The sequence below is a fragment of the Amaranthus tricolor genome, chromosome 7 (genome assembly GCF_026212465.1).
Source record: "Amaranthus tricolor cultivar Red isolate AtriRed21 chromosome 7, ASM2621246v1, whole genome shotgun sequence".
Lineage (NCBI taxonomy): Eukaryota > Viridiplantae > Streptophyta > Magnoliopsida > Caryophyllales > Amaranthaceae > Amaranthus > Amaranthus tricolor.
Window position 1 is genome coordinate 29854612 of NC_080053.1, and position 26442 is coordinate 29881053.

The 26442-nt window shown below is 37.2% G+C and overlaps 3 protein-coding genes and 1 pseudogene across 6 annotated transcripts; 1 reads left to right on the forward strand and 3 right to left on the reverse strand.

The window, feature by feature from the left end:
* Positions 1-1053: 1053 nt before the first annotated feature.
* Positions 1054-4976, forward strand: LOC130817563 (lanC-like protein GCR2). Of its 4 annotated transcripts, none has more exons than XM_057683333.1 (6): positions 1054-1514; positions 1726-1904; positions 3495-3606; positions 3698-3814; positions 3930-4241; positions 4351-4976. In XM_057683333.1, exons 1-6 carry the CDS (start codon positions 1356-1358, stop codon positions 4687-4689), a joined length of 1218 nt encoding a protein of 405 aa, XP_057539316.1. In that variant the 5' UTR covers positions 1054-1355; the 3' UTR covers positions 4690-4976. The 4 variants fall into 4 exon arrangements, with proteins under 4 accessions (XP_057539316.1, XP_057539317.1, XP_057539318.1 ...); XM_057683332.1 differs by having other exon boundaries at positions 1091-1514; positions 3680-3814; XM_057683334.1 differs by lacking the exon at positions 1726-1904 and having other exon boundaries at positions 1089-1514; positions 3680-3814.
* Positions 4977-5470: 494 nt separating this feature from the next.
* On the reverse strand, positions 5471-8227 carry LOC130817564 (protochlorophyllide reductase, chloroplastic). The gene is made up of 5 exons (XM_057683336.1): positions 8069-8227; positions 7437-7535; positions 6372-6912; positions 5917-6275; positions 5471-5822 (listed from the first exon to the last, which is right to left on the reverse strand). The coding sequence occupies exons 1-5, from the start codon at positions 8120-8122 to the stop codon at positions 5667-5669; spliced, it is 1209 nt and encodes a 402-aa protein (XP_057539319.1). The 5' UTR covers positions 8123-8227; the 3' UTR covers positions 5471-5666.
* An 8514-nt stretch (positions 8228-16741) lies between these two features.
* On the reverse strand, positions 16742-18974 carry LOC130817784 (uncharacterized). The gene is made up of 3 exons (XM_057683675.1): positions 18778-18974; positions 17643-18695; positions 16742-17564 (listed from the first exon to the last, which is right to left on the reverse strand). The coding sequence occupies exons 1-3, from the start codon at positions 18956-18958 to the stop codon at positions 16885-16887; spliced, it is 1914 nt and encodes a 637-aa protein (XP_057539658.1). The 5' UTR covers positions 18959-18974; the 3' UTR covers positions 16742-16884.
* Positions 18975-20054: 1080 nt separating this feature from the next.
* LOC130818681 (uncharacterized) lies at positions 20055-26036 on the reverse strand (annotated as a pseudogene).
* Between the last annotated feature and the right edge of the window lie 406 nt (positions 26037-26442).

Consider the following 26442-nt stretch of genomic DNA (forward strand, 5'->3'; position numbering starts at 1 on the left):
TTTTTGTTTTGAAGGCCTTTTGAAAAGACAATAAACCTTTGATAAGAGAAATAATTATATTTATATATTGATGTTATTTTTAGAGTTTTAAGAAAATGGATGGTAAACATCAAGGCTTTGGATGCCTAAAGTTGGTATTATTTTCTCTTTTTTACAACTAAAAATAAATACCAAAATGTTGTATATTTTTTCTTGTTTTTTAAATTTGAATATCATTCATTTGTTCTAGAGTGAAGGCCCTTCTTGAGGGTAGTATTGAGGTGCAATCGTTTAGGGCCCAACTCATGAAAGGGCTCAAATTTTGAGTTAATCTTTATAATTAGAAATCAGTATTTACATAAGTAGCTTCTAACATGGAACAACCTTGCAGCGTTAGATTTTTTATTTAAGTACATTACAATTGAACTATATAGTTGGTGAAAAAATAACCAACACTTTATTTATATAAGGGCCCCTTTTCAATTTTCACCTAAGACCCAAAAATTACTAGAAACAGCACTGTCTAGAGTTATTGATTAATAAAACTTTATTTTATTTGTATGTACCAAAAAAGTTGAATAAAAGGGTGTTCAATCATAAAAACACTTATAATCTTATTACTTTACCTTAAATTATAAGATATCCGCGAACAAATCATCATCATACCCGGTATATTCTGTCTATAGATCTCATGATCAAGATATGGAGAAAGAAGGAAAGCGACAATCCATACTCATAAAGAAGCATGCAACTAAAGAGTTCATCGGCTCGAGAAAGATCCTCAAAAAGATGGATTCCTGCAATGAAAGGCCGAGAACAAGATACTAACAACGAACAAACTTGTTTTTATTTTAATTTTTTTTGTCTTTTTAGACGTTATGACATTGTCTTCCTTTTATTTGCTGTTAATAACAGCAAATAAAGTTGTCGTAAATTTTTTCCCTCTTGTTCACTGTTAATAACAACAAACAAACTTTACCTTAACAAACAAACCTTATTTTGAAAATTAAAATTTATGAATTTTTTTTAAATTTATTCAGTCTTTTAGAAGGTTCTCTCATAGTGTGGGGGAGTGGAAACGGTATAATTTGATGACACTTTTTTGACCTTTTAAGTGCCAGAAGAATTGTTCTCTTCTACTACTTGTCCCATTCAACACATTCCACACGAATCTCAATTGCATGACAGTGGTGACGAAAAACTCTTGAATTCGTAAAAAAAAAGCAGCAATCTAGGATGAACCACCTGTCCATTAATCTCGAAACCTCCATGAATCTTTCCCATTTTTATTCCTTGCTTTTTTCCCCTTAACCCACCGTTTATCATTGCAGAAAAACCAAAAACTACCGCCAACAGTTTGAAGAAGTCCACAAACAATGGCTGACCGTTTCTTCCCCAATGAAATGCCTGATTACATCCCAGAAACTTCAGGAATCATTTCGGAAACAGCGGATGGACTTACCAAGCTTCTTCATCTCCCCTTCAAGTCTGTTTGTGAATTGCTCAAGAATTCAGCTTTGGATCTCAAAGACGCTGTAAATTCTTTTCTATCTTCTTGGGTTTTGGTGAAATTATTGTTTTGTGTTTGGGTTTTGGTTGAAGCTTGAAATTATTGTTTTTGTATTTTGGCTATGTTTTAATTCTGTGAAGATGGGTGCACACTGCACACTGCACACTGCACACTGCACACCAAGTGTTCGATGATTTTACTGAGCTAGAATTGTGTGTTTATGACAATTGTTTTAGGTGGTGAGAGAAACATGGATAAATAGTGAAAAACGAGTGCAAGATTATACACTTTACACGGGTGCTTTAGGGACTGCTTTCTTGCTCTTCAAAGCTTATCAAGTGATTAGTGATAAACATGATCTTGCTTTGTCTTCTCAGATCATTAAGGCTTGTGATTCTGCTTCCCGTGCTTCCAAGTAATATTTATTTTTATGCTTCTAGTTCATCTTTGCTTGATTTCATTCTCCTAATGATTGTTAAATAACATTTGTTTGTGGCAAATTGTTTAGCTTTCTTGCTAAAATAAGCAGAATTTGTCGAAGCTTTTACTTTTTGTTTGTATGCTTCTGGTTGGGGGGGGGGGGTTAAATAAAGTGGCAAATCGGTCAAAAAGTTGAAGTTCACATCAAGGAACAAAGAACGTGTTAGTAAAGTGTATAGAACACTATGGAAGGAGGGTAATTAACTAAATTAATGACTAATTAAATACCGTGGGAAGGTAATTAACTAAATTGACAATGATTGAATAGTGTGTACTTTTGCATTCTAGTAAAGAATGTGCACTTTTGGATAAAGGTAGTACCTTGTAAGTTTTACTCTGGACCAAAAATCTGGAGTTTTTCCATAAATTAGTCAAATGCGACACCTGAGCACATAGGCACATAACCTGTTGGATATTAGTTTCCTATTCCGAGTAATACAGGATTAAAGATAATTTCTGGGTTTAAATTTGTGCATACCTCAAACGCTGACATGATTACTATGGGCCATCCTACCAAATGTTGGAAAAATAACCCATATGTATCCCATATCGAAGTATTAGAGAGAGTTGTATAACATATATGCTTGATGGGCTACTCCTATTAGCAATTGGTTTAGGATGAAACCTTATCGGGTTTGTGTGCAACCAACTCTCCTCCGTTGCGGGTCTTGTTGTTTACAAGCTCAATAACAAATTTAATACCATAGTCATAAACCTTACTATATTGGCTATAATGATGTGTCGGTCATCTTCAGATTTCCCCAGCCTAATGATAAATTTTACTTAATTTGCTTAAGTAGCTTCCTATCTGATATAGACTCTATCCAAGTTGTCAATAACTGGTGTCTGATGTATGGATGGAGATCATGTGGCCGCTTCAACTAATTAAAGCCGAAAGCATGTGAGAGTTCAAGAATAATAAAATAGATAGTATATCTTAATTAATTTCTTGTTACATTATCTAAACTTGCTATGGTGTGCTATCGGTGGTACCGAGTGATTGGACGCCATGAGAACACTCTGACTGTTACGAAGATTCTTTGAGTAGACTTGCTTCATGCCTAATGGTGAGGAGCTAAGATAAGATGATTCTTATTCTCGAACAGAGTATAGCTGCATAGTCCCTGTTAGTCGAAGAGGACAAGTTTGCTCAAATAGTTCTGTATTTACACGTTACTTAGCCCTTATCTGAATGTTTTAGCTGCTATTAAAGTTGAAGCTTATTTTGTGTGGTGAAAAGAAAAGTGATTTATAGTCAGAAATTGGGATTGAAGAAAACAGAGAGTAGAATAGATGTAATCAAGATGCCTCTGTGGTTTGATGGTACATACATTGATTAAGCCTTGCAGTTGCTTGAATTCCTGTCATGGAATCTGTATCGATGGCATTCTTCTTTGCAAGATATTAAATTAGTATATATTCTCTAAACTAAGCCGCTTGTTGTGCTTTGTTACAAACCTTCGGTTTATGCACTACGGAAAACATGTTTAATAACTTTTGCTGTGTTATTGCAAAATAATGTCAGGAATGTTACTTTCATATGTGGACGATCTGGTGTCTGTGCTCTTGGTGCTGTGGTTGCAAAACAAGCTGGTGATGAACATTTATTCAGTCACTACCTCTCAGAGTTCAATCAGGTACCTTCCAGATTGTAAACGACTAAACGTACACATCTTTAAAACATTGGATTACTTGAATATTTAGTTTCAGTGTCATTGGTCTGAGCAGATCAGGCTTCCTTCTGACCTTCCATATGAGTTGCTCTACGGAAAAGTTGGTTTCTTGTGGTCATGTTCTTTCCTAAACAAGCATATCGGCGAAGGCACCGTATCAAATTCAACCATGGTATGTTTAAATAAATATCTTGTTTCTGTTTTTATGAACAGATCATTCTCATTCATTGTGAATACTTTATCGTGCTTAGATTTTGATGCACTAATATCGATGAAACTTTCTTCAGAGGGAAATTTTTGCGGACATTATAAAAGCTGGAAGAAATTCAGGAAAGGGAAGATGCCCGTTAATGTATGAGTGGCACGGAAAAAAGTATTGGGGTGCTGCCCATGGTTTGGCTGGAATTTTACACGTCTTAATGGATATGCAGATGACAACAGACGAGCAAGAAGATGTAAAATCTGTGTTACGCTACATGATTAAAGGTCGTTTCCCTAGTGGAAACTATCCTTCTAGTGAAGGTAGTGAATCAGATCGTCTTGTCCATTGGTGCCACGGTGCCCCTGGAATAACCCTTACCCTTGCAAAAGCATATCAGGTAACACCAATTTGCTGCAGGGATCACGATTTGTTATCGTAGCTAATTTCCTTCTAAATTTTTGGTTTGGTAATCTATTTCAAGACTAATTTTTATCTTAAACGTGCAGGTTTTTGGCAATAAAGAATTCCTACAGGCTGCTGTAGATGCGGGAGAGGTAGTTTGGAACCGAGGTCTGCTAAAAAGAGTTGGAATTTGCCATGGTATAAGCGGAAACACCTATGTATTTCTTGCTCTCTACCGTATAACCGGAGATGCTAAGTATTTGTATAGAGCTAAAGCATTTGCCAGTTTCCTACTCGATAAATCTCAGAGACTCATTGCTGAGGGGTTTATGCATTGTGGTGACCGCCCTTATTCATTGTTCGAAGGGCTTGGAGGAACGGCTCATCTCTTCTTTGACATGATTGAAACAGCTGAAGCAAGATTCCCTGCTTATGAACTGTAGCTTCTTTAACAAGTGCTTGTACATTTCGTGTGCTTTTGTAAAGAAATACTCGAAACCATAGAAAAAGGCCGGTGAAAGCTTATGATTTACTGATGTAAATGTTGCATGACAGCGACGTTTGTAGCTGCAAGACATACAAACAGCCTGCAATCGTACTATATGTAGTCCCTATAATACATTTTCTTCTTCTAACGTTTATATATATATAACAATGGTGTAAGAATGTTATGGAACGGTGTGACTGATTTCCTACACATGACTGATTTATGATTAAGGTTATTTATGTGGAATGATTTAGTTTGAGCAAACTTTTGATTTTGATATCATATTGTATGTTGCTTAGAATGCGTAATTGTTGTTTGCACAGATTAACAAATCAGAAACCGCCTTTTGTTACGGTTATCATGAAGGATCTTTGGAATGCTTTTCTACAAACGTTTGCTGCGTTGTTTGTTTCCAAGTCGATATACAATATACATAAACTTTTGTTGTTTAACAGTAATCTGATGTCTAAAGTGTTGCTTTGGTATGTGGACCGTTTGGCGTATGAGCCTTTGGTGCTGCTGATGATGAGCGTTTGCGAATCACTGAAAGGATCTTAATGGCTCAATGCTGAGACGTTTATACATGGTGGTGACTCGTGACCACCCTTACTCATTGTTCCAATGGCTCTAAGGAATAGCATATTTCGTTACAGTTTGAATACGAGGCGATGGAAAAATCATTCTTTCGGTAAGAAATCCTTTTATAATAATTGCAGTATTTAGTTTGAGAATACCTCAATCCCCAAGAGACAAGAGTAGTAGTTTTTTTATTATGATTTGCAAACATGTGAAAACTACTTACAAAAACAATAGTTTCCTTACAAACTGCACAAATTCTCAATCATTTCGCACCTAGCTAAACCCTGAGAAATTTGGATGCAACCTTGTTAAGCATCTGCACTAATCTATGTGATGAAATAACATCGCAAGATATTAAGCCAAACCAACTAGTTTTTCACTGATCTCCCAAACTTTCTTAGCCTTCTCGGGATCACTGGCTTCTTGCGAAAGTTGATTCTCGAACGAGGCAGAAGCTTTGTTCCAGCTCCAATATACACCTGATTTTGTCAAACTCGGTTCGCTCACAACCTGAATCACACATCAACCAACAAAAATTTATGAACTCAATGAAAATTACCCATCTTATCCAATACTTGAAATCTATAAGGTCTAATGATCTTACTTGTGCAAGTCGTTTTCCGGCCTCGTCTTCAGAGACAAAGCCCTTTGTGATGAACTTTTGGAAAGGAGGGAAAAGAAGCCTAAACAAGGGGATGTGTTCCCTGAACAACCCTGTAGTAGCAATGCATCCTGGGTATAAAGAGGCAAATGTGATTCCTGTTTCTTCATGATAGCGGCGATGGAATTCCTGCATTGTGAGCATGTTGCAGACTTTGCTGTCTTTGTATGCTTTAGCACCATCAAAGTCTCCGCCATCGATCATGGCTGAGCTGTTTAGGCCATTCAAACCACCCGCAAGTCCCCTCATATCTCCTAGGTTAGCTTTTGGAGGCACATTTCCGGCCAATGTGTTGGTGTTACCTAATTAACACAAACAATAAACGGAAACTTTCAATTGAGTTGGTTCCGTGACAATGACTTACGAAATTGTAGAATTCACAGCAAGATGGGAGTTACCTGTTATAGATCCAACTATGATCAGTCTCGTGGAAGGATAATCGGACTTCTTCAAGTCTTCGAGCAGCAACCTTGAGAGCAAGAAATGACCCAGATGGTTAGTACCAACACTGAGCTCAAACCCTTCAGCCGTGTAGGTAGGTTCTCGAGCAGTAGGAAGGTAAACAGCAGCATTGCAAACTAACACATCAAGGGGCCTTCCCGATTGCCTAAAGTTGTTGACAAACTGCCTGACACTGTCAAGAGAAGCAAGGTCAAGGTGCATTATGGTATAGTTCTCTTTTGCCATACCAGCCGACTTAGCCGCCCTTTCGGCCTTAAGGAAGTCCCTGCACGCCATGATTACATGCCACTTCCCAGTCTCAGCTAATGCTTTGGCGGCTGCGAGTCCTAGACCGGAGGATGCACCGGTGACTATAACACTGCCCTTTCTTAATGTTTTCTTTTGCTCTGATGTTGATTTGGTCACTCCTGGTGTTGCCACTGCAGAGGTTTGTGCTCTGATTGGTGCTACAGTTGGCCTTGTGGCATTGCATTCTCTCTGCCATATACACAAATGTCAGTTAGATTGAAACAATGTAGCTTTCACTAATAAGATTCTCCGTTGAAGAATGGCTTTAAAGTCAAACTATACCTATCAAATTTTGACCCGACCCAAAAACCCGACCAACTTGTGGCTCATTTTCCTAAAGTTCAGTGAATTCTTCAACTTTGCATTAATATTTTCAAGTTACAATCGAGTATTTTTCGTCTAAATTTTTATTATTTGAATCAATATCTCACATTATGACTCGAAAAGTTGTTTGTAATTCGATATTTCACAATATTTTATTATTTGCATCAATATTCACGTAGCAAAGCTTCTATCCACTTAACCAGCACATATATTGGTATCTCTAGGTATTTATTTTTATATATAAGTTAAATGTTGTCGGTTGACATTATTAAATGTCCTTAAATATCGCCCTGCTAAAGAGTAGAGTTTCTTAAAGTTCAAGAAATCAAACAAGCAGACAAATGTATCAGCAAAATAGAAAGAGCTCAAATCATGTCTTATGATTTTACCTTGCACCTCAAAGCAGATGAATTGAAGTCAGCCTTAACATAGTCTGAAAGGGACACCCCAAAAAAGCTGGAGTCCTTGAGGCAACCATTTGACTTTCCCTACATAATCCAACATTCATAACTCTTAAAATTGGCACAAAAACTATCATTTGTGTTATAAACAAGTTGGGAAAAACTACTTCCCTTTGTGGCTTACATGTTACATGTTCAAAACAAAGGAAATAGTTTTGAAGGGTCAGATGTAGGTAACAGGTAACCTAACTCTTGTAATATATTGACGGAAGTATATGATTTTGATGGAACTAAAGATTTCATAGTTTTTGGTAGCGGAGTGTAATGAATTATAGTAAAATGACTCATTAAAACAGGTGCATTATTTATTTATACGAAGTTTCAGATAATGTTAGCAATCAAAGATCAATTGGAAATAATTCGTTTATAATTTATTATCACTAGCAAATGTAAAATTGCATACATCCAACCCTCGAACACTTGTGAGCCATCTCATGATATTGGTATAATGAAATGGAAAAACTACCCATAATTTTTGAATTTGCAAAACTCATCCAAAAAAGCTCTCATAAATTCTCACATATTGATAATTAAAAGTAAAAACACATAATCAAAATTACCTCTTTAGGGATGGACAATGTACAAGGAAGAAAAGATGTAGCTTGTAGAGCCATTTCTTGGTATAATAATGTGAAGTCCAATAAACTAACAAAAGGGTATTTTTTTTTTTTATGCTACAAGTTTGATTGTAAAAAGAAAGGATATTTAAGATAGGTGTGGAAGGGCCAACTATTTATATAGCAAGATTTTGAACAAATAAAAAAAAAAGTGAAGAGGGTTTCAAGATTTGTGTGGATAAGATAATTTTGAGGAATATATCTGCCACTTCATTACTCATTAGCCAATCAAAATATGAGCTTTAGATTTCCATCACAAGTTTTTTGAAATCTTTATATTTAAGATTAAATAAATGTACACTATGGATGGCTCAGATTTCTAGATGAACCACTCCTAGTATGGGTTGGTCATGTATTTTATAGGATATCATATAATGAATGAAAAGGATATAAGATTAGCATATGATGGGATCATGGGAAGAAATGACAATAAAGTTTTATGTAAATACTAAAATATCAAACAATGAGAATTGAGATTTTTAATTTGTGGTGGTGAATGTGTGTTTTAGGCTCCCAAATTATAGTACATGGGTGGGACCATGATATGGGCTAAAACCAACTTTTAAGTCCTAGCTATTGGGATTGTTCCTTGACTTTGTACCGTCGCTGATGATCAAGATCAAAACTAAGTTATTGTGATTGTTAGAAGATACTTTGTTTGTAAATATTAAAATGGTTGATCAAATTGGTTTTGGGTAGAATTAATATGAGTTAGTTAAATTTTAAATTTGGTTGTTTTTGGGTATGTTTATTTTCAATTTGATTAGATTTAATTCAACTTGAAGGGTCAGTGGTTTGGTTATTTTATCATCGTTAATACTTTTCAAAAAATTAATCTATATTTTCTCTATTCTACTAAATTTGTCTCATTTTGTATTTAAAGTTGTATTACTCATTTTGCATAATGGATTATCCATCCTATCACATTGTTTCGATCTCATTTTTATATTTCAACTCTCTTTTAATATCATTCACTCAATTAAGTATTTCTCTTCTTTTATCACCAAATTCTTATTTCACAAATTCTTGTGAGAGACCATCTTTAATTGGGTGAGTCTATTGTATATTTTTTGAAATATTGTAAGTAGACATTAAGAATGATGTAAACATTTATGATATTGAAAGTAGGCATTAAGGATACAATAAGTAAGAATTACGTATAATATAAGTAGACATTAAGAATACGGTAAGTAGACATTAATCTTTAATGAGCTAGACTTAAGATACGTCTCTCAAAAAGACGGTCTCTCAAGTGACTAACTGTTCTCATATTTCCTTAAAAAAAACCCTCATTTGCAATTGATGCAAATCAAGGGGTAGATTAGTAGTCACCCTAACTCTAAAAAATTATTGCAGTTGTTTATTACACATATTAAGAAATGGTAAACCATTTGAATCGTGTAAGTAATATTAAAGAAGAATTAAAATGTGTGGATAAAAATAAAAGAAAGTGTTGAAACATTTTTATAAAAGGAAATTATAGTAAAATAAAAAGGACAAACTAAAAAGAAAAGGGTAAAAATCTCTTAAAATCACACAAAATTTATCTCATTTTAATTTTTAACCATGATCAACACCCCTATAATTCTCATCGCACACATTTAACTTGTTCATATCATCCACACATTATTTCCAACTTTCCATAAAATAAAACTAATTGTTTTTCATAATTTTTTCACCAATTGTCATTGAGGCTATTTTCATCAAATAGAGGGGTAATATACAATTTCTAATATTAACAGTTACTACTTCTGTTCCGTTTTAATTGCAACATAGCAACTTTGCGCAATATTTAAGACACCTTTTACCGAACCAAAATGACTATTTTACCCCATGTTACACGGATAAGATTGATAATGACATGTGGGGAAAAAAAATAAAGTAAGGGTAAAATAGAGAACTAAATAGTTACTTTTTGCCAAAAAGAATAATATTGCAAGTAACATGAAACATCCAGAAATAGAAAGTGTTGAAACAAGAAGCTGGGTCAACCAAAAAATGGCAGATAGGCAGTACTCCACAGCAGCAATGAAAATTTGAAAATTCTTAAGCCAAAAAAAAATTAATTAAATAAACCAACTTTTAAAAAAATCCCAAAAGTAAGCGTGAAAATCTCAAACCTATGATTTGGGGCTGTTCGCAGTTACTAACTGCGAACAACAAATAAGACAAAATTGTTGTTCGCAGTTACTAACTGCGAACAACTAATTTGTCTTATTTGCTGTTCGCAGTTACTAACTGCGAACAGACCTGTTCTACAAATACCAGGTCAGTTTCTGTTTATACGCATTCTTCCCATTTCGCAAACCCTAAATTCATTCGACATTCTCCATCTAAAATCATTAATTCATTCCTTCAAATCTTGCATTCCTCTTTCAATTTGGCACTTCAAAATTAGTGTGGGATTCTCTAGCTTGTTCAAAGGTAAATTTTTTTGTGTTTTTTGTTTATATTTTTGTTTTTAGGGTTTTAACCAAATTTGTTTATTTTTTCAAATGCAGGTTTCTAGTTGTTAAATCAAGACTATTCTTAATCATCCATAAGCTTTGAAGGTAATTTTTAATTGTTTTTATAGCTTTATGTTGGATTTTGAAGTAATGTTGTTGACTTAGTTGAATATTATTAGAAATGTTGATGTTGATGTTGATGTTGGTATTAGAAATATTATTTGTGAACTTATAAATTGATTTATTATTTGGATTTTATGTGTATTATATATGTATGAACTTAGCTACATTATGGATTTGAATAATTTTTAGACCAAAAAAGATTATAATCAAATGAATATAATGTACTTGTATGGGCATGAGTTGATGTTGATGTTGATTTTCTTTGTATTAATGTAGAAAATGACATCATTTCGCGTGACTATAGTATGTTTTTGGAATGGTTGTATTAGAGAAAATAATGGCAAAGTTCATTATGTTGGGGGAAGACGTAAGTTGTTTGCTTGCAATTCGAACATGGATTTGAACCACTTTAGACGTTTTATATGTTCTAAGATTGGATTGGACCCTACTAGAAGTACCGTAAATATAAGCTTTAAATATGCCTTGAGTGGAGAATTTATTTCCTTTCCTGTTGAGGATGATGAGGCTATAGATGCGATGTGGGAGCATTCAAAGTCCACCCAAATTCCCTCTTTGGAGTTATACGTAGAATAAGTACCATTAGAGAATGTAGTTGCTTCTAATCTTACTCCTACCCCTATGCCTATATTAACTCAGGAAACTGTAAATCCTACCGTTTCTTCTGCATCTTGTGTTTTTTCTCAACCCCCTACGAATCAAGTTCCAATTGATTCAATGGTTAACTTAGGAGAAATTCCTGAGATGGGACCTTAGGATGATGGAAATGATAGTAATGAACTCATTGACGATCCTTCTGAGGACGACGTGGATGTCGATGAGGATGCGCTAGCAAATGACATGACTCTAGGCAACATTCCTACAATCATTCCTCCTACACCTTATGCCCTCTGTCCACCTTTAGACGAGTATGCGGAGGACAACTCATGGAGGACTTGGGCTTGTGATACTACATACACCGAACAGGGAGAGTTTGAGAAGGGTATGATGTTTGATAGCAAGGAATCGTTGTTGGAAGCTATCAGAGTGTATCATATTGGGAGAAATGTCTAATACAAAACGGAGACCTCGAACCAAACTGTCCTTTCCTTGAAATGCAAGCGGGGTTGTTCGTGGAAACTTAGGGCTACATTTGACTCTTATTTATCTTCATGGCGTATTGTTACCTATAAGGGTAAGCACGGTTCTTGTGTATTGGGTGGTGACAGTGTTTCGGCTGGACACATTCACCTGACATCTTCTGTCATTAACAATGTTATTAGAAATTGTGTTGCTAAAGACCCATCCATTAAGGTATCTGTCGTACGACAGATGGTTAAAGATCGTTTTGGTGTGGATGTAAATTATAAGAGAGCGTGGTGTGCAAAGCAACAAGCGTTGTTATCCATTTACGGGACCTGGGAAGGTTCTTACTCACTCCTTCCCCGCTTTCTAGAAACTTTGCAACATTCTAACCCGGGGTTAGTAGTTGAGTGGTATTTTAAGGAGGACAATGACATAGGTGTATATGTGATTCCTAATATTAGGACCTTCCAACGTGTCTTTTGCGCCTTTAAACCTTGCATTGAAGGCTTCAATTATTATAAACCTCTTATCGCCATTGACGGCACACACTTGTATGGTAAATATCGTCATACCTTATTGACTGCCATTGCCCAAGATGGTGATAAGGGAATCTTTTCGTTGGCCTTTGCATTGGTAGAGAAGGATAATATAAGTGCATGGTCCTGGTTCATGGCTTGTATTCGTAAGTCTTGTAAGTCTTCATTTGCATTTATATGATTAAGTTGCCGATTAAATAATATAATGTTACATTAACTAAATATTAATTGCAGGCACAAGGTGCGGCAGACGTGATGCGGTACAACCAGGAGGAGCCGGTGAGGGAGATTGCGCATGGCATGCTCGTCGGCTTGCAGTTCCAGTACTTCATACAGGAAGTCGCTGCAGAGTCCTCACCGACTACCGCCCATACGCACGTCTCATCTTCTGCTTATGAGTACCATTTGAAGGAGATGGATCATTCATACCCCGTTGACAGCTGGGCCATCACAGCCATCACAGTACCAGTCCCCTCCACTACCAGAGCGACACCCGAACACCTCTTACTATTGTAGGAGGCGAAGGAGACCAACCCAGTTGGATAGGGTAGATGAGGGTTCGTGAGCGTTAACGTTTAACTTTTGTGTATTTGAATCGACTATGTACATATATATATATATATATTTTAATTGTGTTGTATATTTCAAACATGTGTATATATTTTATTGTATATATATGTTTAATTACTTTATCATAGCCTCCAATCTTTGACTTATGAATGATCGGAGTTTAAGCGATGAATCATGCCGCCTTAAACGTACATCGACTTGCAATTACATATTCTAATATCTCTAGTGCAAATACAACAAACAACAACTCAAAAATAAAGGAAAAAAAAATATTAACTAGCTGTTCGCAGTTAGTAACTGCAAACAGCCATAAAAGACAAACTAGCTGTTCGCCGTTACTAACTGCGAACAGCTAGTTTGTCTTTTATGGCTGTTCGCAGTTACTAACTGTGAATAGCTCCAAACTATAAATTTGGGATTTTGACGCTTACTTTTGGAAATAGTTTGATTTTGAGTTTATTTAATTATTTTTTTTTTCGCCTACGGTTTTCAAAAAATTCCAGCAGCAACCAGCAGGAAGGAACTTACTTTCTAATTTCCAACCCCCACAAAAAGAATGATTAGTGACATTTGCACAATTAATGATGATTACAGAATGTCATTACACATTGAAATCTGTTCCTTTCCAAAACATGAATTATAAAACCCAATCCTTATATTCCGTCACCCTTTTCATTTTATCGCCACCCACCCCTGAGTAAATTACCATTTTACCCTTACTTTATAAAAAATTAACAACATTGCCATTAAGGGTGAAATTCCTATATATACCACACTCCACCTAAAATTATTCTCACTACAACTAAATACAACTCACTAAAGCTAAATCTCGAAGCAAAAATTAAGTACAATCCCCAAATTATTAATCGAGGTAAGTTATTTTTAATTTAATTAGTTGCAAAAGAAAAAAAAAATTTCAAAACGAGGCGCCCAAATCTGGGCGGCTGGACCCCGGTTCAGGCGCCCAAAATCAGGCGCCTGAACCGGGGTAGAGCCGCCCAGATCTGGGCGCCTCGTTTTGAATTTTTTTTTTTTTTTCGTGTATTTAGGATTAATTAATATAAATTTTGAATTATTATTGTAAATTTGTATGTTGTAATGTGTAATTTTTATATTTTTTAGTAAATTTTATATATTGTTTTGAATGCAAAAGAAAAAAAAAATGAAAAGGAGGCGCACAGATCTGGGCGGCTGGACCCCGGTTCAGGCGCCCAAAATTAGGCGCCTAAACCGGGGTTCAGCCGCTCAGATCTGGGCGCCTCGTTTTGAATTTTTTTTTTTTCGTGTATTTTATTATTGTAAATTTGTATGTTGTAATGTGTAATTTTTATATTTTTTAGTAAATTTTATATATTGTTTTGAATGCAAAAGAAAAAAAAAATTGAAAGGGAGGGGCCCAGATCTGGGCGGCTGGACCCCGGTTCAGCCGCTTAAAATTAGGCGGCTGAACCGGGGTCCAGCCGCCCAGATCTGGGCGCCTCCCTTTTTAATTTTTTTTTTTTCGTTATATTTAGGAATAATTAATTTAAATTTTGAAGTATGTTATTATTGTTGTTAATGTTACTATTATTAATTTTATTATTATTATTATTGTGATTGTATTTTTTTTTATTAAATACATGTTAATGTTATTATAATTAATTATGTTATTATTAATGTGATTGTTATTTTTTTTATTATTATAAATATGTTCATGTGTTGTTTTATAAATTATTAGTGTAAATTTGTATGTTAATTTTTTTGTTGTTAAATTATTATTTATCTTTGAATAAAACTGTAAAAAATGTAGAAAATGGCTGGTAATCAAGGAAAAGGAAAAGGTTTTTTTAGGCAATTGTTGAGAGGTAATAGTTCAAGGCCTACTTTACTTAGAGGGGACCCGCATGAGAGGGGGTGACGGGTTCTGCTAGGAGGGCTAGGCATGAAGAGGCTGTCAGACACAGTGAGGCCCAAAGGTCGAGTACGCTGAACCAAGTGCGTACTCCTATTGATGACTAGGCTGACAGCCTCAAGAGTAGTTGGGGGGTTTATAGTGATGATGATAATGATGCTGATGATGTTCAGTTCCAAGGTACTGGGTGTCGCCAATTGGACTGGATTGTTGTTCGCGGCCCCGACGACAGATTTGCCCGGGGCGGCCCGAGTTCTTCTGCCGCATCTGAGCGCGCAGGACGTAGTTTTGTCGATAATCAGCCGCCACAGGAGAGCAGGCCCTCACAGTCCACTGACACGGACTGGTTAGTGACATCACCCCAGCCCGGTGGGCCGACAGATACGCGACTGATCCCTAGCTATGGCGGGCACATAGCTAAACTTATTTATGACGGCTCCGAGCGTACGCCTCCGATTCTAGAATGCCGTATTAGGAAGAGACCGGTGGAGTGCATCATCGGACTGAAGGATATGTCCGATGCGCTAAACGATGTTCTACCTGCCACTTCCCTCGGCCGACTACCGGTCATTATGCACCAGCGCATCGATTGTGCTTTGATATCTGCGTTCGTCGAGAGGTGGCAGCCGGATACGAACACCTTCCACATGCCCTGGGGAGAGATGACGATTATGTTGCACGACGTGCAACGCATATTGGGTATTTCTATTGAAGGTTCTCTGCCAGCTGAGCCTTCGGAGGCGGAGTGGGAGGTTGGTATCACCAATCTGTTCGGGGAGCCTCTGTCTGAGCTTCGGCGTAAAGGTTCATTCACCGGCGGATGCATAACCGTTGCTGAATTGATGCGGCTGTGTCATAGGTCGCAGGCCATGGATACCCAGAAGACAGCGTACTACATGGCTGTCATCGGCTCTACCTTGTTGGCGGATAAGTCCAGAATTGGCATGTGACCTCACCCGATACTTGCCGTGAACGACGATCAGCAGGACGTGGCCTGGGGTGCGGTGACCTTGGCGTTCTTGTACAGGCAGCTCGGAATGGCATCTAGGGCTGGTTGCAAGACCATTGCTGGATGCTTCACATTGCTCCAGACATGGATCTATGAGTACTTTCCCGCTTTCCGCCCTCATGCTCGCCGAGAAGATGTGCCAAACATGACTAGGGCGGAGATATGGACACCGAAAAAACCATGTCGTGAGCTGGACAGGTTGAGGGACTGCCGCAAGGTTCTTGATTCAATGACGGAGACTCAGGTACTATACATTACATTTTGTCATGCATGTTGTTTTCAATTTATAGTATTTTTTTGTGAACTTCTCTTGTATGCAGGTTGAATGGACTCCCTACAATTCTGCTGCTGGTGCGTTGCTGAATGATCACCCACGCACCACCGTAATCGGGGGTATCACGTGCTTTGATGTTGTGGAGGTGTATTTGCCGGAGCGGACATTGCGACAGATTGGGTTCGTGCAGGCTATTCCTCCCGCTCCTATTAGACCAGCCAAGGCTGTCTGACCGGCACACGGTACCTACTACGTGACCTTTCCTTCTTCTGCTGTATATTTGGAGGCATGGTGTGGGTTCCCCTATAGTGCCCGCCTTTTTGAGCAGGGACATCGTCGGGCTTCTGTTCCTTTTGAGGCTGAACCTAATTACGTTGATTGGTTCAAAGTGTGCTCACACCCGTACATAGCCCCGGACGAAGGGCCTACTTCCGGTCCTGGTCCTTCTCAAAGCAGATCTGAATACGTGAGTTTTATTATCATTTTTTTTTCAGATTTTTTTTTAATGAATTAATAACGGACATTATCCTTTTGTGTTTTCAGTTCCTGAATGAATGGCACAGTCGATTCGGTCCACTGGCAAGACTACCTGCTAAGGTTGCGGATTTGAACCCCCGTCAACGACATGCGTTAGAAATATACCTTAATGATTGTAGAAATTTATTTGAAGAATGGCAAATTTTTAAAGGGCATGACCCTGCATAGTCTGTACTGAAACTATTTTACATTAATTATTGCATTTCTTTTCGTCAATGAATGTCATTCGTATATACAATAGTATAATTATGGATTATATACAATTTATAATGAATGTCGTGTATAAATTCTATGGAGTATCTAAATTTACAGCATCGTCAGCGGTGGTATTAGTTGGTTGTGAACGTGGCCCGCGTAGATTATTCCAGAGCATAATCCTCGTACTGAAATGTGTGTCAAGATGTTTGGTGAAATTGTCAGCTGCTTGTTTCCAACTTGGATGGAATGGCGGTAGAGGGGACGAATCGTCGTTCATTAAAAGTTGAACAAAATGATTTCTATTAACCCAACATATATGTATTACTTTATTTACACTATTCACGCCCGATGCTTTCCTTAACGGGAGAATCAAACAGTTGTATTGTGGATTACAGTCAGCAGAACCATAATAAGCAATGACAATGTTTAGAAATGTTGCTGCAGAGTACAAAGCCATCGGTGCATCCATCCAGTGCATGAATGGAGCAGGTCCGTTTGCGTGTGAACCTATTCTGAATATAGAATCGTCTAGTGACTCCTGGGATAGATACAAAGTTAGGTATTGCACTCTATTCATTTGCATTTCCACACTCATAGCACGCCTTAAAAGAGGCCATGCTTCCTCGCCTCCCAGCTCTGTGACGGCAATTGCTCTAAATCCACAGTTACTATCACCTAACACATCAATCCAGTTGAACAAGTAAGGAGGAAGGATAAATGGGATGTTATTAGGCCATGGAAAGTGTGAAAAATCTCGACCTCCAGGATCATCTACAATAAATGTAAATAAAGTTAATATGCGTAAACTGAGACGAATTAATGCAAAAAACGAAAAATATAGTCAAGTACCGGAAAAGTTGAAACTGAACTTAATTCCTACTGAGGATTGCGTCTCTCGACCACTAGATCTCCCGCGGGAAGAAGATGTAGACCCTCGACCGCAAGAAGATGATCTGCTATATTCAAATGAACTTTTTCTCCTTCTCATGTTTTTACTTGTGCTTGGTCTTCCCTTTCTCGGTGGACTAGCGTAAGGCTCAGGTATTTCCGCGCCATCTGGGTGTAGTTCATATTCAAGTAACTGAGACATTCGGCGAACAACAGCGGGATCAGATTTGAGGACTTCATCGACCAGAGATTGAAAGTACTCTTTGTCATTGGCGTTCGGGTATCGTACTCTTTCATCGGTTTCGTCTCCTACCTCGGTGTATCTCAAAGTACTCCAGAATTCATGAATGTCATCCAAATACAAAGCACCATGTGATCCGATGGACATATGTAAATAACATGCACACGGCAATCCATGGGTTTGTTGAAGTACACAACCACATTTGTTAAACACAAAATCACCGAGTTCTAACATGCGGTTATACTCAAGCTGGAGCTGCTCCAAGGCATAGAGAGATACGTGGCGATATAGAGGTCTAAAATAATGTTGTCGCATCGATCTTTGTACAGAAGACATGGAATCCTGTAGCGCTTGTCGGATTGTAGCTTGCTGATTTGTAATCTGTGCGTGCGCCCTTTTGAAAAGGATATCGAATGAGCTATTACCGCTACCAATGTAATACTTAAAAGACGAGTGTTGGCTTTCAACTCTGCTGGTAGTCCGGTTACCCAAGTGTAAACAATCATTCGTCCACGCACGGACAAATTTCTCTCTCAGTGGAATCCATGTTCCAGTCAAATACCGAACGACCTTTTTGTTCCTAAGCGACCACGTACTGACGATCACTTGCCATTTATCTTCATATTCCTCGATCGTAGAACTTTCAACCAAGGGGTTCCATCTACTTTTCCTGAATACCTGCCCTTGTTGATTTTTCTTGCCGCCACACAACTTGTCCACCATGTTCTCAACGTCGTTGCCAATATGCCAGATGCATAACAAATGCCGCACATCTATATTAAACAAAACATTGAACGTAATTAAGACATTATCATTAGATATAACCACAATAATGAATCAGCAAAGCCTTTTTACCTAGGAAGACGTCACAAATAGCTGCAGATAAACCTTCGTCTCGATCGATTACAATGACGCTAGGAGTCTGAGCAGTGCCGAAAATATCTCTCAATCCCTGCAGCACCCACGAATACGACACAGCCGCCTCATCTCGCATCAAACAAAACGCAACCAAGAAATTGTGATTGGTTGGCGTCATTCCGATCACTTCACATAGTGGCCACTTTTGTTTGTTCGTTTTGTACGTTGTATCTGTCAAACATACGGCCACGTACGTATCATTTGGATAGAGGTAGGATTTGCAATTAATAGTCTGCTCAATTGCCCTTCGTTATCCAAGTCTGTCCAGACCACATAATTAAGTTCTGTGGCCATATGAAGACAGTGTTGAAGGGGAGTCCTACCCTCCATCTCTTCTCTCCTTATTGATTGTCTAATATTATATATCTGATTCATACTAGCATAAAAACCAGGAAAATTATCTCTAATAGAATTCATAATAAAGGCCGGTTGCATTCCGGTTGCACTAAGCTGTCGTATGTGCTCCCGAATGTCTATATTAATCCTATTTGCCCTTACATGACCATCTCTGTACACCAAGAACGGGTGGTTATGTTTTCCCTTTTCACCAGGACACACCCTTACCGTCCAAGGTCTTTCTGGTGGTTTACGACTACTTCCTACAATCATAAATTTACACCCGCAACTTCTACTTTTAGAACCAGGTCGGGCAATATTATCTAGATTATGTACATCACCCCTAATATTACCATAGCGGTGACATCTTAAATAGACACTAACTCTAGAACGTCCTTCTTTCTTTTTATAAGAAGCACGTGTAAATTGAAAACCGATTGTTATTGCTATCGCATCGGCCCAACTATGTAACTCATCTAAGGAGATAAATTCCCTATCCGTAACAAAGCTACCGGAGTAGTCTACGTTGTCTCCAAAGTTTTCAAACTCCTGCAAATTTGAAATATAAATAATATAAATTAAATACATTAATGACTACAATAATAATAATAATAATAATGACAACAACAACAACAAATTAAAAACATTACGTAAATAAAAAAATCTTAAAAATTTAAATTTATCAACAATAAAAATTAATACGGAAAATAAAAAAAAATTAATACGGAAAATAAAAAATAGTACTAACAATAATAATAATAATAATTTAAAAAAATTAATACGGAAAAAAAAAAAAATTCACAGGCGCACAGATCTGTGCGCCTGAACCATGGTTCAGCCGCTCAGATTTGTGCCCCTTTTTTTTTTTTTTTTAATTTTCCAACGACAACTTTACGTACCGCAACCGACTCACAGTCGCTTTCGTTAGCCATATTTAACCAATTACGGGTTACCACTTCTTTAACACTTTTTAGACAGATAATACCAGTTTTTAGAGAGATAGTACCGTGTTTGAATTCGTATTTCATACGCATTTTAGAATTCCATATATATAGACAAATCTTACGCATTAAATTCTTATTAGTGTTATTAAGCGTGATTTACATTTATTAATTAATTTTTAAGTATAGTGGCAATTTTGTAATTTTTTTAAATACAGGGGCAAAAATATAATTTTACAGGGGGTGGCGATAAAATGAAAAGGGGCAAAAATATAATTTTACAGGGGATGGCGATAAAATGAAAAGGGGTAGCGAAAAATAACATCACCCCTATAAAACTACACTAATGGACATGGCTAGTACTCCTACGTCATAAATACAGTCAAAATCAATTTTGTAAATGAATTCAATTAACAAAATATTATAAGCTTTGTGGCATAACTCTACATTTTTGGATTACATAAAAATATCCATCACTTTCTAAATTTAGAGTATAAATTGTTTTCCTTTAAACCTTTTTTTTCTCCATTCCTCCAATAAATCTGTACTTCTTCCATGCTAGGAAGTCGGATGAGCTTCTCTACACTTCATCCGACAATGAGTCACAAGCAAGCAAGAACAAAAAAAACCCGTAAATAATACAAATTTCTCTGTACACGGTATGGTAACACAGGCGAACAAAAAACATACCTATATTCGGAATGGCAATCCAAAGTTCTGGAAAGTTTTGATTTCCCCTCGGAGGCCAGCAGTTACTATCACCATCCCCCAAGCAGTGTGGTTTTGTAGCACTCCATTGGAGAAGTCTAAACTAACACGAGGACTTCGATTCTTGGTGGCTAGAAGAAGCTTTTCTTCGGGCCATGTTGATGACATTCGATCGAAGAAATAAGTGTTGGGTGCACTACATATCGTACCATGGAAAGGACTATAACTGCAACCAGAAGCAGCAGAAGAGCTGTCATTACCATTAAACTCCTCCACCGGTGTCGGAGGGTGGTTGGCTGTCGAGACCTCATTCATATGATGGTCAACCGAGTTTCGTTCCTCAGAACGTAGATCTTGCAATCCCCATAATTCACCAATTCCAGGCCATGGAATAGCCACGGATACATCTTGACAGTGGAAATGCTTGTAAGAGCGTGTGACTGTGACTCCCTTGCTTCGACTAGGCCTAGACTCAGCTTCATGTTTCCATACATACACATGAGAATCCTCACTGGCACACACTACATACTTGGCGTTGGCGGTGAGGGCAGCCGAGATTTGACTGTTTGTATTGCGAAATCCTATTTTTACAAAAGAAAGAAATAAGATGAATCCTCCTCGAACACACAGAAATAGTACGACAATAGCACATCATCAATTTTTAGCGATATCACAACGGAATCAGTTTTTTTCCGAAGAATCCAACACAAGAGAGCAAATAGCTGTGCAAAATATATCCTTGCTTTAACAGATTTACATTGACGATTTGAAAAGTATAAAAAAATAGAGAAAGAAATATAATTCAATCTAAACAGCCAATGCTTAGAACAGCCCGCGCTCCCTTTAAATGCTTTTTATCAAATAGTGGAAAAGATTTCCGAACATTTGATCCTTGACTTCTCGGTCAAGAAGTCATATCCTAACATCCATAGCTCATCCCGAGAGGACAATTACTACGCTAACAATGTATCAAACATTCCGGCAACCATAATACCCAAAGTTTACTGAGCTTGAATAACAAATACCAATATCTATGTCCTGACAGCAAACAGAAAATAATGATAATAGACATTCAGCAACGCTTAACACCTTATTAGTTCTAGTTTACATTCAATATTTAACCAGTCTTTTGTCAGCAAGTATCCAGAAGCATTACATAGACGAACATCCTTGGTGCACCATATACTAAGTCTTTCCAATGATTCCTAATGTGAGCTTTACACAGCCCAACATGCATCCTAATCAATGGGAAAAGCCTCATGTAAAAAGCATTGTAAGCATTCATCATTGATATATCACTTTGAAAACAGCCTTCTTGTACATAATGCATCCTTCCGAATTTCAATGCCATGTACTTGTGCTCCCAACCATATATGATTTCATCATTTACCGCGACGTCGTTACAGAACAAATGAATAATGTTCGAAAAACAAGTCACATAAATTGCACAGAAATTGCTCATCTTCAGCAACTTTAGGTGAAATCCTTTACTAATTCATGTAATTGGCATCACTCAAACATGAACCATCTACAAAACTAATCAGAAAAGAAGCAGTTTCTCGGAGCCTTAAAGACACATAATTGACACAAAAAATCATTACCATTAGAATGCCAAATTATTTGGCAACAAAAAAAAATCCACTGAAATTACCATTGAAAAAGACTTTTGCTACACTATGGAACCTACGCTTGTCCTCTATGGGGCAATATGTGTATCCATAAACATAATCAATTCACACCTATTGTGAGTGAGCAGAAAACTCCTCAAACCAGTATAGATAAACCTGTGTCAGTACCTTGAGGCCCACAATCTCAAGACATAACACATTTTGATGTGCTAACAGCACCACAAAATCAAAGGTTCCTATGTAAATATTGTACAAAATCCATCCATTCACTTCTGTCTCCTCAAAAGTAGTCAATAAAAAATGATCTCACGCAACTTAAACCATTAATCATACAGTGTGGAGATTCCCTGCTCATGCACAAACGACAGAAGCCAACATCTAATGACTAAAGATAGGAGCAAGAACGTCTACAGAAACACACCAGAGCCAAATTGTGCCCCACATAATGAGATAAATTAGCATTTCAAGCACAGCACAATGATCAAAAAATTAACAGCAGAGAAATAAAGAAGTGAGCCACTGTGTCATGTACCTTTAAACTTGTGATACAGATTCACACCATTAACAACCCGAACTCTTGAATCTGCAGATGTTATGAGAACTTCTGAAAAACTTCCTGGTGCGAACTGATAAACAAAAGAAAGCAGTTCAGCAGATGGAAGATAAATATGAGCATAATTAGTATAAACAAAACACTCTAACGAACTAATGATACAACAAACAGATTAGATTTTAAGAATACACAAAAATATTCGATTTCAGTTCCCCACCTGAAAACCAGTAATTTTTTTAAGGTGGGATTTCTTCTTGTTTTGTAGGTTGATCAAACACTTCTGTTGTAACTTGTTTTCTGGAATCACAATAAGATTTTTTGAGTACATAAAAATCAATAAACACAATATAAATCTAAATCATATAAACATATGAGAGACAGCAGCATATTTATACCAGATGTTTTGTATAAACGGCAGCTTCCCTTGTAGGAACCAACTAATGCACCCTTCAAGAGTAAACCAAAAAAAATAAAAACTCAGTAGATTTTGTTAAAGACATTAGAAGCACTTTCTGCCTTTAGTTAAACACATTCCATTTCCAGCGTACCTGACCATCTGGAGTGTAGCACACAGCAGTGACCATCTCATGCAGATCATTCCAATCAACAACTTGACAATCAGGAATGCTCCATATGCGAACCTTGGCATCTAGAGATCCGCTGATGAAATATCTATCATCAACTGGGTTGAACTGGATGCAAGTAACTGTGCAATCCCAAAAAAAATTATAAGAAAACATCCAGCGGCTGATCAGCAAAAGTGAATATCTTCATTGAAAATTCCCCCAAAAAAGTCTAGATAATAAGAAGCATACTGACCATAGCCACTGTGCGAAAACACTTTCAAACAAGTCCTGCTAGATAAGTTCCACAAGCGCACTGTTTTGTCCATTGAGGATGAAAGCAAAAGCTGAAACCGAATATACAAGCAAGCTAAGGAAACCAATTTCAAGGTGCGACAACATGCTCTATGAGCATCCATGTAATGACGCCCCAATACTATATAGTACTGTAAAATGCGAATTACCTAGAACCTAGTATACTTCTCAATTTGGTAATAATTTTTTGTCAGTTAGATGTAAAATCATTCAGTAGACGACAATTCTAGAAAAAACCGTAAACAAAGAGAAAATTCAACAAGAATTCATCAACATCAATTCATACGCCATGCATAAACAAGCTTTAACCTTTATGACAAATATAAACAACCCCGGCATACAATAGGATCCCATATTAATTCCGATACCCAAAGTTCAAACTAACAATAGAACACACATTGGTTTCGATTCGCACAGGTATAACTAGCTGATTGCAAGAATATGGTCAACAAAGCAAAGCAAAGCAATACAATGATATGGAAAAAATGGAAATGAAACTATGAAAGTATATATATAAAACATCATTAACCTGAGATTTGGACCAAGAAAGATCAAGCACGTCATCTGAATGCACCTTAAATAGACAGATAGGTTTCTCCGACAAGCCGAAAACAGTCTCAGGAATCACAATATGATCCAAGCTCACAGATCTCCGGCTAATGGATAGCCTGCCCCTCCTCTTCTTCTCCAATGTATTATCCAAATTACGGGAAAGAGAAATTGGTTCAGGTGATCCATTTGCTAAGAAAAAAAGACTCAAACATGCATCATCCTGTCGATCCATCAAAAGCTCACCTTTCCTCTCAGATTCCACCACTTGCCAAACACGAATCATACAATCCTCCCCAGCACTTGCAAGGTACCTTCCATCTAAGCTAAACTTAATAGTCCAAATGGAACCATTATGAGCCTGAATTTCCTGGCTCTTATACAATGCTGTAAGATCCTTGATTGATTTACCATAATGTCTAACCCGAACTCTCTCTGGCCGATGAAAGGAGGTATCTTGACTATCATCAGCGGGAGAACTAGACCACCTTTCTCCGATGAGGTATATCTATCGTCACTGCTACGCCTCTCCTTATACCCGGTAACACTACTAGCCACATTCTTAATACGTTTAAACCAACTAACATTCTTCTTTGACTTTGATCCACCCTCCCCAGTCAGATTACATTCCCCATCATCCTTATTACTACAATTAAATTGATCCTCCACATTTTGGCGTCTCATCAATTCTTGAACAATTGGGGAATGCCCGATACACATATCGAATTCCTCCATAGTCAAATTCCTTCCAGTTCCAACCTCCTTAAGCTTATTACACATCCCATCTTCTCTAACCTTCTTCACCACAAACTCTTTTCCTGTATCAAGATTATTAATAGTACACACATTTTCACTCTCAATAATCTTCTTTTCAGAATCATGTTCTCCCTCAATGTCATTGATCCCTAGTTGCCCACCATTTGCCTGATCAAACACTTTATTACTCGAATAACTCAAACCCGACCCAATACACCCATTACCAACCAATTTATCAACAGCATTATATTTATTGCTAATCTTTTTTGCTATCTCTATTTACAGTATACTTATCAGAAACAGAATGAATGGAACGAATCGAAGAAGTAGAACAAGCAGTAGTAGAAGAAGAATTACACTGATTGGGTTTTGACCCGTTTATAGCTCCACATACACTATCCTCCTGGGGTGAATTACCAACTTGTTCAACAGTTTCCCCAAACAAAAACCGATGATCAACCGACCCAGATCGTAAATTTTTCATTCCACGACGAGATAAAGACGGGTCTGAAGCAAGCCCGAGAGCACGAAGAAGACGATCACGACGCTGGTCAATTGTAGAAAGAGAAAAGGACTCAGAAGAGATCCAAGCATCATAGTTCTGAACCGACATTGGCAATGTAGGAATCTTTCCATTACAACGAAGATGAGTTCGATTGCGGCGAGGAGAGGAAGAGGGTAAAACGACGTCGTAATCATCATCAGAATTAGAAGTAGAAGAATTAGAAGAGGAAAGGGTCCGATCAAGAGATTCATAGAAAGTTTCTTCTTGTTCAGATTGTTGTAAAGATAAATTGTTTTCTTCTTCTTCATCTTCATCTTCTTCAGTATTAGTGTTTTTGCTCATGGTAAATGCATTTCTAGAAGAAAATGAGAAACACCCAAGTAGACAGAGAAAGAGAACTACAATGGGTATCAGTTCTCTTGCTCTCTCACTGTTTGAATTTCAGTTTAAAATTGTCAGGGATTTGGATTGTTGATTTGGGGAAAAATGGGATCAAACTTCAAAGAAGAAAAAAAAAGAGATTGGAAAAAGAGACCGGCGGAAAATGGAAATGAGAAAAAATATATTGACGTGTAAAATTACAGGTTGCTCATGGTACAAGGTTTTGGCTTGTGCTTTGAGATGGCGCTTTTTTTTCCTCTTTTCCCTCATTGAGTCCATTAGAGTATTACTGCTTCCTCTGTTCCAATTTGCATATAATATTAGAAAAATAACATTATTTATTTAAAATCTTTAATTTTTGATTATT

Excerpts from the sequence above, each read along its gene's own strand:
- LOC130817563 (XM_057683332.1), top strand. The coding sequence starts at position 1,356 with ATGGCTGACCGTTTCTTCCCCAATGAAATGCCTGATTACATCCCAGAA. Across the intron at positions 1,905-3,494 it reads TCTGCTTCCCGTGCTTCCAA|GAATGTTACTTTCATATGTG; the intron begins GTAATATTTATT and ends AAATAATGTCAG. Across the intron at positions 3,607-3,679 it reads ACCTCTCAGAGTTCAATCAG|TGTCATTGGTCTGAGCAGAT; the intron begins GTACCTTCCAGA and ends ATTTAGTTTCAG.
- LOC130817564 (XM_057683336.1), bottom strand. The coding sequence starts at position 8,122 with ATGGCTCTACAAGCTACATCTTTTCTTCCTTGTACATTGTCCATCCCT. Across the intron at positions 6,913-7,436 it reads CATCTGCTTTGAGGTGCAAG|AGAGAATGCAATGCCACAAG; the intron begins GTAAAATCATAA and ends TGTATATGGCAG. Across the intron at positions 6,276-6,371 it reads CATAGTTGGATCTATAACAG|GTAACACCAACACATTGGCC; the intron begins GTAACTCCCATC and ends TGTGTTAATTAG.
- LOC130817784 (XM_057683675.1), bottom strand. The coding sequence starts at position 18,958 with ATGACGCCAACCAATCACAATTTCTTGGTTGCGTTTTGTTTGATGCGA. Across the intron at positions 18,696-18,777 it reads TATTTGTGACGTCTTCCTAG|ATGTGCGGCATTTGTTATGC; the intron begins GTAAAAAGGCTT and ends TGTTTAATATAG. Across the intron at positions 17,565-17,642 it reads GTTCAGTTTCAACTTTTCCG|ATGATCCTGGAGGTCGAGAT; the intron begins GTACTTGACTAT and ends CATTTATTGTAG.